This window comes from Acromyrmex echinatior, chromosome 1 (assembly GCF_024713525.1).
Source record: "Acromyrmex echinatior isolate Ae372 chromosome 1, ASM2471352v2, whole genome shotgun sequence".
Lineage (NCBI taxonomy): Eukaryota > Metazoa > Arthropoda > Insecta > Hymenoptera > Formicidae > Acromyrmex > Acromyrmex echinatior.
Genome location: NC_141852.1, coordinates 9,734,873 through 9,752,120, shown reverse-complemented (window position 1 = coordinate 9,752,120; position 17,248 = coordinate 9,734,873). Strand labels below are relative to the sequence as shown.

The window sequence follows — 17,248 nt, the reverse complement described above, 5'->3', positions numbered from 1 at the left end:
ACACACAACCCCAGCTATTTATTATCTGCTAAAATTATAACGTTCAACGTCATCGACGCGAGAGCCGAGTGCCCGTGTAATCGAATCCCCAGCGTATATAAATATATAATCGCAACGGCGAACTCGGCTCGTGTACACGCTCGTGCGCGCGCACATGTTCGCAATTCATGCGTCCATCCGATATTTCCGTATCGGCGGCAATTTACTGACGTACACGTGTCTGAAATTCGGTGATTGCACGTCGAACTGAATTTTCATCCCCCCCAAGCCCAAGGTTTAACCGCCGGCCATCCGCTCATCCTGGCATAGCCTGGCCTGGTCTGGCCCGGGTCCGGTGCGGCGCGTGGTCCGGCTCGCTCTCCCCTGGTACGCAATAATGAAGTGGGTATGTAATTATGCAATGTAATACCCCGGGATTGTGCCTAATTCGCGCTCGCGGCACCGCGCGGCTCGTATTATATACGAGCATCGACGACGAAATAATTTCGACAAATCCGAATACGGTTCGACGATCCGCGAATTTCCGGCGAGAGGGCCGAGAAAGGAAAGATTGCCCAAGGGGCATAATTCGTTTCCAATCATGTGCGTAAAGTTTAATATTCGCGATTTATTTGCAAGATATGTTTTTAGCAACAGATATACCAGCACTAATGAGCGGCAGAAGCAGAAAGGGAGGACGAGGAAGTGAGGAAAGCGAATGGTAACTTTACATCTGACGCCGGCTTTAAAGTTGCCAGATATGAAACCACTTCGATAGGTGAAACGCTCATGGGATCATCGTCCGTCAGACATCGTCGACCCGAGGGCCATCCCAGGCGACTTCACTTTCCATCCGGATATGGGAAACTATGTTGGAAATACCAAACATCCTCGGACATTCTTCATCATGTGGAAAATCAAGCTCCATCATTCCTCTCTTCCTTCTCCTCCTCCTCCTCCTCCTCCTCCTCCTTTTCCTTCTTCTTGAATCGCGTACTTCCGAGCATTTCAATGAGATCATACTGGAGTTTTAGACACGCCGCTTGGGCTTTACGTCGTACTTAAATCATGTCTCTTATAACCGAGACGTCGTAGTTGTAAAAAAAATTATGTAACACTTTGCTTTTAAAAAAAGAAAGTACAAACACCCGTGCTATTTTATGTACAGCTGACTTTAATACAGCTACTCGTTAATTGTTTCATTTATCTAGAAAAAAAAAATATTTATTAATCGTTTACAATTCAGAAACTATGCAAATATCTATGAAAAATTGTTTACATGTTTTTGCTTCTCGGATAAGCGTATTATGTATCAATTCAAAAGCTATTACCATAGAAATAATGATTTTGCTAAAATATCTAAAAATTCAGCTAGATACAGATTTAAAAATAATTTTGTTACACCATCAAAATAATTACGCAGGATACTCATGTATAATGAGCAATGCTGCAAAAGCTTTTATATTCTAGCAACCAGTTTGAACTGCTGCATACATAATTTTGATAGTTTAACAAAATTATTTTTAAATCTATGATATATCTAGGTAAATTTTTAGACACACAAACACACACACACACACACACACACATATAATCATCATTATCAAAAGTCTTTCCATGTAATCAACAAAGGCCGCTATCGATCGATACAATTCACGCTCAGTAAGCGTACAAGAGACGCATTATGAGGCTTCGGGGGTGAGGATAATGACACTGCAACGAAGACGTGCAAGGAAATCTAGAGAGTTAATTAGGAAGTACCACCGTATCAGTCGGCGCGGTCGACTCATTCCCCTACAGAAGGAGGTAAGGGAAGATACCTGATGCATGATGCACGAAGTGAGATCGGGCTGGAGAGAGGTATGGTTGAGCTGTATCTTATGTACAAGGGTCTTAATGTACACATTCGCGCGTCTTAAAGGCGAAAGTTAGTTATCCGGAGGTGCGCCAACTTTCGGCACAAGGAGCGTCTGCAAACGCGGTACTCGACGCCGTGTGATCCGTAAAGTTCGCGCTTATACTGAGATAATTCGCAGGGTACTTACGTCTTTTTCTATTCTACAACGAGACGAGGCAAGTAGAAGAGCGTACGAATATTTAAATTACTTACACGATTATGAATTTAACTTGAATGTTATAAATTTCATTCATTTTGCCGACTGCTTATAAATTCTCATGATCAATCAGTCTGACGTCAAGAAAGACTATATTAAATCTGAGTTGATTAAAGACATTCTCTGCACAGATTTGTACAGAGTTGCCATAATTCCTCATCCTAAAATTTAATAATTTTTTTTTTTATTTTTAGACAAAATTTCTCATAATTTTAATGTAAGCAACACTTAACGAATAAAGCATACCGTACTTTTCTTTCCGCGTTGTCAGTCGATGTGTCGTATATCAATTTCGAACGAAAGCACTCGAAACAGATTTCCACTTAATGGCACATTCTGGCATTCGTAGCAATAAAGAGTTCAACGATATGCAACCTCTATTATGCTTAAAGAGCGAACAGTTACAAAACTCTCTTTTAACTGTCGCCTCGCGAAGTGCTGCAATGCGCACCGGAGAACCATATTTCTCCAAACGAAAGAAAATGGTACGGTCGACGATGCAAAAGTCGAAAAAGAATCAGAGAGAGACTCGTCTCCTTTTTGGTACCTTTGAATAATTCCGCTATTACCTTAATATTTGATTCACACGACTCGCTGTAACTACAAATCACATTGTGACACGTTTTCATTCCATTTATTTATAAAAATGTGAACGAACAAAGATACGCGAAAATATTGAATTTTACTTTTTGCTTTATATGGAAATGTAAAATAAAATATATTTTATTCTCTTTTTAAAATATAAAAAATATAATACGTCAAGTTTCTCACAAAATAGTAATTTACTTAGCAATCACATGTCTAAATCTAGATGCAACGGAGTTTGTGACATATCGCGCAGGGGATTCAATGTTAAAGTTTAATAATCGAGAAATGTTGGTCATATTCGAATAGCCCTTTGGCAAAAATCGCGTGGCTGCGCAACCAGCGAACTCCGCAGTTTTAATTTCACTTTGCCGAGATAGAGGCGGATAGAGTATCGACGAAAAAAGAAATGAGCAGTCGCCCGTTTACCAACCCGCATATAGGCACCGCCGACGAGATGGGTATATACACGGATCTATTATTCATGCATGAATTTGAAACGCACGTTACACCAAATTGGTACCCTAAAGGGCTAACGTAGCGTACTGAATATTACAGGCGGTTTTTAACATGGAAATCAATTCCGTGTATCAGATTCATACATAATAGATGTAAAGGAGTTGTTTCACGGAAAAAAACCTATTCTACCGGGAAGTTTATGCTGAAAAGCCGAGCAATAATGCAGCTTGATGAAAGGATCAACAGAGTCGATAGCTATCGGATGCATTAGAGTGTCATTAGATTACCTATGTACCAAAGGCGGAATAAACATTATCATTACTTCTTGATAATATCACTTTATTGTATAACGTAGCGAATATCTAGAATTCTGTAATTTTATAATTTTCAGTTAAATGTCTCTATCCCAGTGGGAATGGAAATATCATTGCATCGCGTAATCTTAACGAAACGGAATCTCTTCCACGTAAAAGCCAGTATTCGAGTGTATTCTTCCCGCGTTCGATCTGAAGAGACGCGCAAGTGACCTGTAATAGTAGACAATTTCACCGCGCGTGAAATTACCCGATAAACAACACTGGCAATCGTTGCAAAATACCCAAGCATTTCCGCACCATTTTGTCGCGAATATTACGATGGAAGACCGAAATTTATCGTCGCAACGAAACACCGTGAAATGCTGCTTACGCTATCGCAACATAAAGCGCGAACGTAATCTCGATTGCACCCTTCTGTTTTCATATTCCAACTACTTTTCTGTCTGGGCATACAGTTTATATAAAACGTACGGTAAACACACGGAAAGAACGGTTTTAAGCTAAAGTGTCTAAAAATTTAACTAAATATTGATCTGAAATTAATAATTATATTGGACTATATTATATTTAAATAATTATGTAAGACGCTCAAGCTAGTTATTAAAATGTCACAATTTTTGGCAGCGTTGTTCATCGTGTTTGAGTTTCCTATGTAACTTTATTTTTTTTATTTTTTAATTTAATTTTAATTATTGGTTCAAACAAATTATTTTCCCATTCTTCTGTATCTTAGTTGAATTTTTAGATACTTCAGCAAAATTATTCTTTCCGTGCTCGATAATTCTGCTAATAATGTATCGATATCATCTTAATGAATTACCGTTATTTCAACAAAAATTCTTTCTAATTCTTCTCAAAATGTTTGTCTTTAGTCAATACGTTTACGAGGTATTACAAAAAAAGAGAGAGAGGGGGAAACGTAAAGCGAAACTTTCCGTACTACGTTTACACACAATAATCAGATTTCGAGGATTTAAACGATTTTGACACAGGTGGTACGGGAAAAAGTTTCAATCTGCCGCTCTCCGCAATTAAACGTAAACGCCTGCTGTCAGATACACTCACGTCGCTTCCGGTATTCTAAAACTCCGAATTCATAAATCAACATGCATGATATTCGCGAGAAATCAAATCATCAAATGAGTAAAACGACTTAAGATTTTAATCCAAAGGAATATTCATCGAGGAAAGAAATCATGTAATTAAATAATGGATCTAACAGACGATCTAAGAGACGAGATATTCTTACGACAGTCAATCGCACTGATGGCACAGAATCGCAATTGGAAACTCATTAGCGTTTATGATTAACGATTATCAAATATTCCGTTTAATATTACCTTCATGTAAACGCAAGCATGCGCGAGAGAAGCAGAAAAAGAGAGAGAGAGAGAGAGAGAGAGAGAGAGAGAGAGAGAGAAAGAGAGAGAAAGCGAAATAGTTCGTACATGACAGCCGAACCGAAAGGAAATAGCTAGAAGCACTGACAAGGTATTTACGGCCGTACTCGACTGCGGTGTAATTGGAACGTCAATTTCGTAACTGTACACTTTTGTAACCGCAGTGAGAGACGGCGACGATTTGAGCAATACAAATTGGATGAGCAGAAATTTCAAATACACTGCATATCCTGTATGATTCTCTTGGTTGTTCTTCCAAAATGAAGTAATATTTAACGATTACATTTTTGCATAGTGAAAACTAGTTAAAAATAACAGAGCGTGCATATTAGATATAAGAGAGACAGGAATATTGAATAATATGAAAGAAATATCTCATTCAATATCCCGTCGCGTCAGATAATAAAAAGTCAAATAATGTCTGCTTAAACAAGAATAAAGTCGAGATATTAATAAAACACGTTGAGATGAGAAATCTGGGTTAATATTAAAAATTACTATTATTTTATTCTTCCAACGAATTTCTCGTGTACATGACAGACCTAGAAACAAAATGTCAAAATTCGCGTGCTTGGTAGTAACCTCCTCAACCTCGAATAAACGGAAGGAGCGGAAAAAGAAGGAGACGAACTGAAGCAGAGCGATCTATTGTTAGTTGCCGCGGGCGAAACGAGGCGGATCATCTTTCGGGCCAGTTAAAGTTTTTATCGTAGCCGACACGCCGACCATACGTCACAGCCCAGCGGTTTTCCCTCGGTAGGTCCCTTCTATCCCTTCTCTTTCCACCCCGAACTCACGGCGGCTATTTATAAAGAAAAATTACGCCCTCGAGATCGCGTAATGAGCTCCCGCAGCAAATACGTGCAACTGTCTATCTGTCTGTCGACGGCGTTCCGCGTGGTTAATAATAACGGGGCCTCCCCCACTTTCCCTTGTAATGGATACGTTTCACGTATTTACCCGCCCACGTTAACGAATGAGCGGGTACGAACGCTTTCCCGTAGAAGAGCGCAAACGATTAATATCGACTCCATTATTAGCAGGATCGTCCTAACAAAGAGTTATTTTCTCGCCAATGCGACACACCCCGAAGAGAGGGAGAAGGATGAAACTCGACCTTTCGACCCCGCTCAATCTCCTTCTCACCGTTCATTTCCTTCGCCGGTATATCTTGTATTGATATTTGCCTTCTTTTTTATTGCGCGTCTCTTTGATGGCGCGATATGATTACTCTCGTGAAAGTAAAGCGCTGGTATTAAGCGCTCGTTAACTCTATGTGAAAGTTATAAGTCTCGAATTATTGTCTAGACATTGTAATTTTTGCTGGGAGAGCAAGGACCTATGTAAATCAAAAACCAATTCTCATCTGTTTCTATTTTTTATATAAGTAAAAATGTGAATTTTTCGTTTAAAGCAAACAAGCCATAATTTTTTGCAAAACATTTATATGCTTGACGTAAAAGATTTCAATCAGTTGACTAGAATCGTAATTTTTGTGGAATGTTATAATAATTAAAATTGCTAATTATAAACAATGTAATCGATATAAAGAGAATGTTAAGTTAAGTTTGTTTTTCAACTAAAATGAAAAAATCCCGAGATGTACAAATTATATATAATATTATATTAAACGGATTCAAATGATATACCGCTTATTTCAAAGAAACATCAGGATCATGGGAAAATTTATTTTAAATTCTTAGATTTAGATAAAGAAGTGATTATATAGAATTTTTTCAACTATAAATACTATACATTTGTTCAGAATATATAACGCATACTGGAGATATTAAAAATATTTTTAAAAATAATAATGACGTTCTTCATGTTTTATTAGAGCTGTTTAAAGCATTAATGAAAATAATAAACGGTTAATAATGAGAAATTACAAAGAAGCAACCTACGTACGTATTACGGAAACTATTCGAAATGGATTCCGACTGGAATTATTTCGTTTTCCCTAGAAATAGAAATCTAGGGAATAACTGAACTATTTCCAATCGGAATCCATTCCGAATAATTTCGTAATACGTGCCCTATTCGAGAAATCCTTCCACTTGAAACTCATAATACTCGCGATCATCATTTATTCTTATTTTTTGATAAATAACAAGGATGAAATGATTTCATAAGCATTAAAAGTGTCTAGTAATATACCTGCATATTCTATTCCTACTATCTTCAATATACCTATAGAGATTATAACAAAATAGTGCCACAGTGAATACAGTAGTTATGTCTTATTGCGTTATACAATTATGGCGTCAAATTGTACGTCTTGAGGAATTTCTTTTCTCAAAAAGAAGCGTTCACATATTTAAATAATACAATCCTTATTCAATTCTTGTCCAACTTTTTCAATAAATGTGATAGCATAAATGTGATAGATTTATTTGTTTTGATCCCATGATGTCTCCCATGTTTCCGACATTTCTCCAAGATAAGCGATATATTGTATTATTCGATTTCACTTGAATAGCCGTTTAATATAATGTATAATTTGTACATTTCGGAATTTTTCCATTTTTCCGAAAAACAGCTATAACTTAACAGCTATAACTTAACAACATCTTGCTTCGTTTTCGTTGAACATAAACATATATGATTTTTCTTTGCAAAATCAATATCTTTGATTGATTCTAAATATAACTCTTTATTGACGAAATACTAGATATATAAAACTTCACAGATAAAAATCAATCACAACGTAAAAGAGACAGAATTACGTTTGCGCAGGTTGCAACGCGTTGGTCGTTAATAATATTTTCCAACACAGCCATTAATTAAAAATGCAAATAATTGCGGCTTAATTTAATTACGTATGTAAACGCGCACGGATTAAAATTACGGTTCCGACCGAGCTGATTGAAATCTTTTACGTCAAGCATATAAATATTTTGTACAAAATTACGGCTCGTTTGCTTTAAACAAAAATATATGCAAAAAATCTATCAAACGATATTCTGCGGCATTCAGCGGCGAATAATACGTGTTACAATCGAGTATCCAATCGAGAGCACCAGATCGATAAGTAACATTTCTAAATATTAATCAGAGGTATTGCATGAAACATCGTGTTGCATGAGGCTCGCAAGATCAAGCGAATTATTGCATGCTCGCGAACGAATGACCGTCGTGCTCGGGGAAAATAAAGCCCTACGGTTGAGTATTCGGCGCATTGCTTATTGGTATGCCGGTGACACACGGGTCCAATTTGGTTACCGGCGTCTGCGAATCGCCGAATATCATCTACTCCATTGAAATTCCGATATAGGTATGAGACGCTATATCGCATTTGTCTCCCTGACTGTGTTACCTAACGCTCGCATTTTGGTGCCTGTTGTTTCCCCATGAGAATGTGACTACGTGCCAATGAAGCGCAACTCTTGTTCCATCCAGAGCGTTAAATATCGTCAGTTTCTCCATTTTTAAGCATTAATGAAAATAATAAACGGTTAATAATGAGAAATTACAAAGAAACAACCTACGTACGTATTACGGAAACTATTCGGAATGGATTCCGATCGGAATTATTTCGTTTTCCCTAGAAATAGAAATCTAGGGAATAACTGAACTATTTCCGATCGGAATCCATTCCGAATAATTTCGTAATACGTGCCCTATTCGAGAAATCCGTAATATGTGAAATGTATTCCGAAAAAGAGAGTTCATTTTTACATAAAATTACAATACTTACAAGCAAAAGCAGTTTACGTGTATAATTTGAAAAGTTTCATATACCTACGCTCTATCGATCCATACCGGATAGAGTCTATAATAAAAAAAAAGAGAACGGTAGAGTGGATTTAGATTCAACTCTTGTGTGCTATACGACATTTCCGTCAAACGCTGCTTTTTGAATACATACACGAGGCGCGTATGAAAGCGTATCTAAAAATAAATGTCAATGCGATTTATCCTTCCGAGAAGAAGTTCTTCCTTACCGTACAGCGCGACTACACAATAGCTATTCTCAGAGACCAGTTGGACATTCGCGTATATCTATATGTATATCTATATGTACATATACATCGGGAGTGTTCACTGAATATACGTCAAGATTTCATGCGTCAAAACAAATCGTGGTGAATAGATTCGAGGGGGCACTTCTAAGGACAATTCAGTTCACAGCTCCGCAAGGACGAGCCGAAGCGCATTGATCGTCACCGTGACGGCTATCGGTCGCAATAGGTCCCGTATGTTTTCGCGTGCCGACAAGGGCGGAATCATGGCGAACGCTCGTAATTCTCTCCCATTCGCGGCGGAGCGGGTGCGCGTCATGCGGGGTGCACAGAGGGTAGGAGCAAGGGAGGTGTAGCGAGGGAGGGGGAGGAAGGGAGAGGGTAGAAAGGGGGCGCCTTTCCCTGCCCCTGTCCGCCTCCTCTTTACCCCTCTTACGCTACGCTCTTTCGCAGGGCATAGTGGAAGCACCCAGGGGCAATTGAAACTCACGGCCATTTACTGCATTTCAATAATGGTTTCCCATCTCCCTCTCCGCGGCAACCCCGCATCCCGCGCCTCTTACTGCACCACCGTTGCACCCTCTCTCGTCTCTCCTCCTCACTCCACGCGTGCAACACGAGAGCTCGGGTTGCACAGTCGATTTACTACGAGCTTTATGGTACACACCGTGCGAGAGTACGCAGAAGTACCCTACGGCCAACTATACCCCGCGCGTCTGCCATGGCAACTGTATTATTCCCCGTAAACTATCCCGGGCCACGCGCGTGCACGCACGTATCCATGCACGTGTAACGCAGCGATTTTTACGCTTCCCAAAAAGCTCGTTAGTACGTCGAAAAACACGTGGCCGCTATTTCTGCTGACGAGAATGGCACGAGGAACGGAAGTCGGAACCCGCGCGAATTCCGGTCGCCTCCGTTCAATCGTACAATCGCTGATACTATAGACACATGGAAAAATAATTCTGTTGAAATATGTATCTAAAGATTTAACTGATTACATACACACACACACACACACACACACACACACACACACACACACACACACACAGATCTGAAAATAATTTTGTTGAACTATCAAAATAATTATATAAAACGCTTTAAATGTTGCTAAATGCTGCAAAAAGTTTAACATTTTAGCAAACTATATAAGAGCGTCCTATATAATTATTTTGATGGTCCGATTAAGCACAATTATTTTCAGATCTGTATCTATATATATATATATATATATATATTAGGTGTTGGAATTAATTCGTAGCGTTTTTAATGAAAGAATGTTATTTATTTCACATGAGCATTAAAAAATACATTAATGAAAGTACTTCCCATCACTTGTAAAACGCTACGAATTAATTCCAACACCTAATATATATATATATATATATATATAGATAGATAGATACAGATATTTCAACAAATCGTTCGTTTGATATTTTTGGTAAAAATTTCTGCATGCATTCTTTTAACAATTATTGAACAATTATATTAACTTTATTTAATAACTGAGAAGCAAAATTACTTAGGAATCTTAGGATTCCAATCTAGATCTAACGCCTAATCTACACTTGCTACGCATAAAAGATGAAGTTATTTATTGAACAAACAGGGCAAATGGATTACACAATATTCTAATAATAATCTATTCACATATATATACTAAACAATAATTGGAAATATTTACATGCAAGTTGTACATATTTTTATTGAATTATTTCAGTCACTGAATAAAACTCTTATCAATTAAGTTCTTGTCTATTTTCTATGCAATATTTTTACAATTAATGAGAATACAATAATACTAGACAGTAAGTAGATGGATGTTTAGGAAAACTGCATACATTTCTACCAGGAGGAGGGGAGATGTAGAATTAACCAAATTAAAATTCATAAATATTTGCAAAAATATGCGAATTGAAACGTAAAATTTAAATTAAACTAACATAAAAGTACTTTAATAACGCAACATCTTCAATCTAATTTTTACCAAGGAAAAATTCAAAATTAATTAGCTTTCAATATTCACCAAACGTGCGAATCTTTTACAAATCGTTATGAAGCAACCAATGAATAAGCGAATAACTGTAAACCACAAAATGAATATCGATTAAGCGATCGAGAGCGTCACGCTTCTGTAATACGTAGGATCATTTTAGAAGCACTATCGGAGATGGATAATTGAGATGGATATTGAATCGTCGACGTGTCGCATTTCCGTGGGCTCATTGCCGTCTGGTATACAGATACATTCGCACAATCGGCAATAGGTACGATATGTAACGGTTTCAGTAAATTTGAAATCGACCAAATCGGCCAAATCGCCCGCAGACAATGGACGAAACAAATTTCGCCCATTAGCAACCGACGGAGGATACGTGTCACGCTGCAGTTGTCGTCAATACAAATATCTGCTCGCGAGATGCGCCCATATTCGTCTGGATACCTTCCACACGTTTCCATACATATGCGCATATGTACGCGCACGAATGCACGGATAAAAAAAAAGACCTCGGATTTATTCCGCAAAATCGCGACAAGTCCGGAAATATATATATATATATATATATGTATGATAAATATACATATATACATGTATAAATATATATATATATATATATATATATATATATTCCGGCTATAAATATGACGATTCAGATTACAGATACGGCTGGCCGAATTGAACGTCCACAAATTTATCCGTATCTTGGACAGGAACAGAAAGGAATTGAATGATTTCTCTACCGATTTCCGCATCCCCGATTTGAGAGACTAGAGACGCATTGCTATATACCACCAAATGAATTTCTCCTCTATATCGATCCGTCTATTCTCCGCGATCTAGCCTCTCGCCGTTTTTACGGATGTTCGGACGCGCATCAAATGGAGCATACACTGTAGGTACGCGAAATACAGACAGAAGGGACAGACAGAATAAGAAAGCGAGCACCAACAGCGTACCGATATACTATACACGCACACGTCACCCCTGACACGTATGTAATTGCCTAGATTCGGACCGTGCAAAAAAGGTGAAAACACGTCGAAAGCCGGGACGAAAAACAGCTGTTACGCGGATAGCGGATTCCCAGAGTGAATTCTCGTGCGCTCGAATCAATGGGAACGAAGAATGATGCATCGAAGAAAATACTAGAGGGATTTGAATATAATAACCCGCGGCAAACGTAATAAAAAAAAAATATTTTCGAAAATTTATCACATGTACCCTACCTTTCTACTTCTATTTCAAATCAAATACACTTATAATATATTTTAGTTTCTAAATTTAATTACTCGGAAAAAATGATTTTGATAAAATATAATTTAGTACAAATTAGTAATTTAAAACAAATATTATATAAAAATAATTTTATTGGATCATTAAAATAATAATTATGTAAGATATTTAAATTGGTTGTTAGAACGTCAAAACTGCTCGTTATAGTTGAGATCCTTCTGTAATTATTGTATCTGTATTTTGATATGGTTCAACAAAATTATTTTTAAACCTAACTAAATTTTGATATTTTAGCAAAATCATCCTTTCCGTGTATAAATTATAGATGCTCTACACAGCGCAGAAATTTCATAAATTTAATTGCACAAAATTGTTACTAAAAAGTGAAATTTCATTTCGAAATTATTTCAGATTCATCTAAAATTCATATATAATTAGCTGTGTAATTAACTATGCCCTTTAATATATATAGTTATTATTTTTTATTTATTAGTTTTTATTTTTTAAAAGTATTATTTTTCTGTATTTAGAGATGGAGAGCTATACAATCACGCAACGTATGCGCACCTTGCATAATGCAATGTAGGTGTTATATATGTACATATAACGTGCATACATCCAGGCTCGCGAACGGAGGATACGAGCCTTATGTACGCAACTCGCAACGGGGTATTTCCGCTCGTCAAATAACAAGTTGTATACATTCAGAGCCCAATCACACGTATTATCCAGTATTCTGTGAACCACCGTACTTCGACAATCTGAACGGACGTGAAACGCGTTCGTACCGAGTGATTCGGATGGGTATATTCAAGTTTGATAATTATGTCACTTGAGATAACGCTTTAATTTATAATATCATTTTGCTTCAACTTGACAATGTGACAGGAATTAAAATAATAAGTTAATTTAAGCATGTCTTATCTTAAAATTAATTCAAAGATTCTATTTAAATTTTACTAGAAATCTAAAGTCTTTCATTATCCAGGACAGAATAAAAGTGTGATATTTTAATATTCTTTAATTTTAAATATTACTTTTCAGAATTAAACTTCGTCTTATTTATACAGTAAACCCACGTGTAGAATAAGTTTTCTTTTATTTCTTTAGATCACTCAGTTACTAGTATGTAGGTATGCTTCCTGCATGTGCACGTACGGTGCACCCCTCAAATTTTCAATCCCCGCTCGCCAAGGCACGTCCAAATGATAGACCCGGTCTACAAGAGGAACGACAGATCCGGATCGTTATCGATGTCGGGGTATATCCATCTATCGACGGATCAACCATCGATAGCCAGCGGAAACGACGGACCATTCGCACGGGGAATGAGGAGCATCGCGAGAGCGGGTTCGCATACGTGTGTATCGGTGCGCACGATTCACGGAGGGATGTAATAGACGATGTAATCGGCATCCTACGCGTGTAGCACCGTGTGTACATACAACGGATTGTCTAATGCGGGACATGTGTTAGGTGATCGAATTTTGCAGCGCGAATTTCGCGTCGAGGCGCGCTCTTTCCCACTATTGTACAGGCGGAAATTTAAGAGAGACAATACTTTGTCGCGGTTTTCAATTGGAACTTACGTAATGAAAGGGATCGATAAAATTTTAATTCTAATTTTAAAGTCGTCGACCGAGTCGATTAGTAATAAATGCATAATAAATAATTATTAAAATAAAATATTTAACATCACTCTTATTAATTATCGTGCTATTCTAATGTCAAAAATGAAACAAACCATATCACAAATTTGCAGGACACTTTTATGAATCTGAACGTCGGAGCGTTTCGACTAAAATTTTATAAAGCAGAAAAGTTCAAATTACGAAAAACAATTGACACCGACGGTTGTATTTTTCGACGTCTCGCTAAATTTATGGATGATAGGTAAAACAGGAAAGTGAATAGCATCATATAATTTATTTTATCATATAATTTTGTACAAAAAAAGTAATATGTAATAATCATATGTATAACATATAATATGTAACATATGATTATTACTGGCGATACTTACTGACTAAAGATCCTTCACGACTTCCTCTTTGCTTTCATTTGCGTCCTACGATTCTTGCCTAATCTTTGTTTTCCCTTTCCACCTTTTCCTCTTTTGCCTTCTTTCGGTTTCTCTGGTCTTCTATATTCAGAAACATCAGCCGAACTGCTCCTTGTGTTCCATTTGCTACGGCGCTTTTTTCCTCCATAACCAAATTTGGCAGCCTTCATTTGCATCTTTAACTGCGCCTTCGTATTTATCTTGCGATTTACCTGTGGTTTATCTTGAGCTTTACCTTGCGATTTCTTCTTATCATTCAAGAAATCGAGATCCTGTCGCATACCATTGCGATATTTTTTAACACCTTCAATCAATTTTCTTTTCTCTGCATGTTTCTTTAGAGTTGTCGCGACTTGCATTTGCTTTGAAATCTTCTTTTGTTGTCTCAATTGTCTTACTTTTTCCGATCTTTGCGTCATTATCTGCTTTTCCAACAGATTTTCTCGCACTTTTTGCATATGCTCGTCAGATTTGACCATTTCAGCAAAGTAATCACCCGGTCTAGATACTGATATGCCAAGCTTCTTTAACCTATTAACACCTTCCATAACAGCACCCTGAGCTTGACGATGAAACATGTTCTCTCTATGAAAGTCATTCACAACTGGATCCTCAGACGGCTTGTATTGAGGTAACTTTCTATTTCCTTGTAGCTGCTTAGCTCGTCTTACTTCTTGCTCTTGCATTTGAAGCGCCAATTCTGGTGCCAAAGGTGCAAGTGCATTTACCATATCCAGTTTCTCGATCCATGGCAAGTTCAGCTTTATTTCATCCAATTTTTGCTTCATGTGATTCTACAATTTGTTTAGAGGGAGAGTTAGGTTAAGTTACAATAAAAAGATTCCAAAATGTACTGTAGTAATTTCTGATAAAAGAATCACATACGACGTAATTCTTGGATTGCTTGCCACTCGTCTCGATTGCCACATTGAGCCCTGGATTCAGTAATCCCTTCGCGAAGGCGTCTTGTAGCTGAACACGTGAGGTTAAACGAGGTTAGATTAGAATGCGCATGATTTAAGTGGTAAGCGCTCAAGGAAATCGTAATACTCACCTCCTCATCGGACGAATTGTACTCTGAGTTTGATTCTGATGTTTCTGTCATCGTGAATAATTTAATAAACTATTACCTTTACTTAATTGTGATTATAACCGGTAGAACGTGCTCCTAAATGATTCGAGAACAACATCGCCAACGCCACCCTCCAACTCCACGGATTCCGAATTTTCTTTCGACGATGCTTCTAGCGACATCTGGTGGAGCAATCTGGAAATTATTCGTAAGGTATAATACCAATAATCAGCAAAAAAGGAAAAGATACTTTCTCTTTTTAAAAAAATTTTTATCCATCAAAGACACTGTGATATAAAAACAGACGATAAAGAATCATTTTTTATCAAGTTGATATTTGATACAAAGAGAATTTTCTTCTACAGTCGAAAAATAATTTTTGTTCATCAATCGTTTTAACGATACGAACGAACGTCTTATCTCGAAAATCCCGATTATGTTAATTAATTCAAAATAATTTCTCGCAGCAGAAAAAATTTGATTATACGATTTGTAATACCCGATATTTAATCTTTTTTCCACATGTTCAACAACAAATACTTTTATTTGCGTTAAAACAAGTTAATCAAAGTATTGTCCAAGTCGCGTCGTGTTATTCCCGCAGACCAGTTTATCAGGAATTAAACTTACATTACGTGTCTTAATTTCCATTTACCATACAAGAATAGTTTATGAGAATAATTTAAAATGGAAACGTTCTCAGATAAGAAAATTAATAAATTTTATATGTATACTTTCTTTCGACTTTTACATGTATACTCTCGAAACTTTTATGTACACTCTTGGCACGATGCAATTACAATTTTCTCTACTCTGTAATGCAGCATACAATACTAAGAAAAACTAGAAATTGTACTATTAAAAATATCCGCGTTTGGCAAAATGTTTATTTGAGTTTATTTATATGAATTTCGATTCAACAAAAACCTATATTTATTAGTATATTTCTTTTTTTTATTTTAGGTTTAGAGAAATATAGTCGTATCTCATTTTGTTAGCGAAGGAAACTTTCAACAGTTTTACAAAACTGTACTATATTTTTCCTAACCTAAAATTATAAAAAAAAAGAAATAAACTAATAAATATAGTTTTTTGTTGAATCGGAATTTAAATTCAAAGTGTATAAGATATTTAATCGGACACCAACTAAAAGTAACTGAACAATGTTATAATTTCGTACGATATAAATGTAATACAACACGTAATGTATTATATAAATTACATAGTTGAATGCGAAATTATAACATATTGATGTTACTTCTAGTTTGTTGTCGACTGGATAACTGCCGATACAAACCAATAAATAAATAACTCTTATAAATAACACTTTTATAAATAACTAATATAACTCTTGACAATTAAAATGTAAAAAAGGCTATTAGGAATTGGTGCGATATAGAAGAGAAATATCCCTCTTTGGAATATTTTTGATTTTAAAAATACAATTAATTCAATCAACACGAAGAAAACTTTCAATCAGTTGTAAAATAAACTTTCTATTGAATGCGGCCAAGAAGAACAAGAAAGTCAAAATAATGTCACCGAAACATAACAAAAGTAATGACATAAATTCTATTAATAAACGGTTAATATAACGTCAATTTGACATTATTTTGACTTTCTTATTCTCCTTGAAAACAGTTACGACATTGTTGTATTTTTTAAACACATCCTAGGCGTAACACAATCGCATGATATTAAAATGGCTTCAAAATGATTAAAACTTAAAAAGTCACTTTTCAATCATTTTGACATATCTTCAACGTTACCGGGAGTTGTTCTATTTGAGATAGAATCGCGTATAGAATATTTCCGAAAGAGATGAAAATGAAAGAAAGACGCAAATGATCTCGCAATGACTCAATTCGTAAAGTTATGCGTTACATACATTTTATTCGACTGTATACAGTCTATAGCCTTGATGAGTCTCACATTTGACAGCTACGTGCATTGCGCAAAAAAAAGTCAGCGATATAAAAGTATTGATCGTACTCTTAATCATTTCGCTAAATACTTGATGGTATCAAGACTGTTCAAGACTCATCGATTCATAGTCATTC

The 17,248-nt window shown here is 36.4% G+C and overlaps 1 protein-coding gene across 2 annotated transcripts; it reads right to left on the bottom strand.

The window, feature by feature from the left end:
- Nucleotides 1–587: 587 nt before the first annotated feature.
- LOC105145982 (putative rRNA-processing protein EBP2 homolog) lies at nucleotides 588–15,381 on the bottom strand. Of its 2 annotated transcripts, XM_087409548.1 has the most exons (4): nucleotides 15,171–15,238; nucleotides 15,002–15,088; nucleotides 14,078–14,910; nucleotides 588–1,186 (listed from the first exon to the last, which is right to left on the bottom strand). In XM_087409548.1, exons 1-3 carry the CDS (start codon nucleotides 15,219–15,221, stop codon nucleotides 14,092–14,094), a joined length of 957 nt encoding a protein of 318 aa, XP_087265674.1. In that variant the 5' UTR covers nucleotides 15,222–15,238; the 3' UTR covers nucleotides 588–1,186; nucleotides 14,078–14,091. The 2 variants fall into 2 exon arrangements, with proteins under 2 accessions (XP_087265674.1, XP_011054218.1); XM_011055916.2 differs by lacking the exon at nucleotides 588–1,186 and having other exon boundaries at nucleotides 13,962–14,910; nucleotides 15,171–15,381.
- Between the last annotated feature and the right edge of the window lie 1,867 nt (nucleotides 15,382–17,248).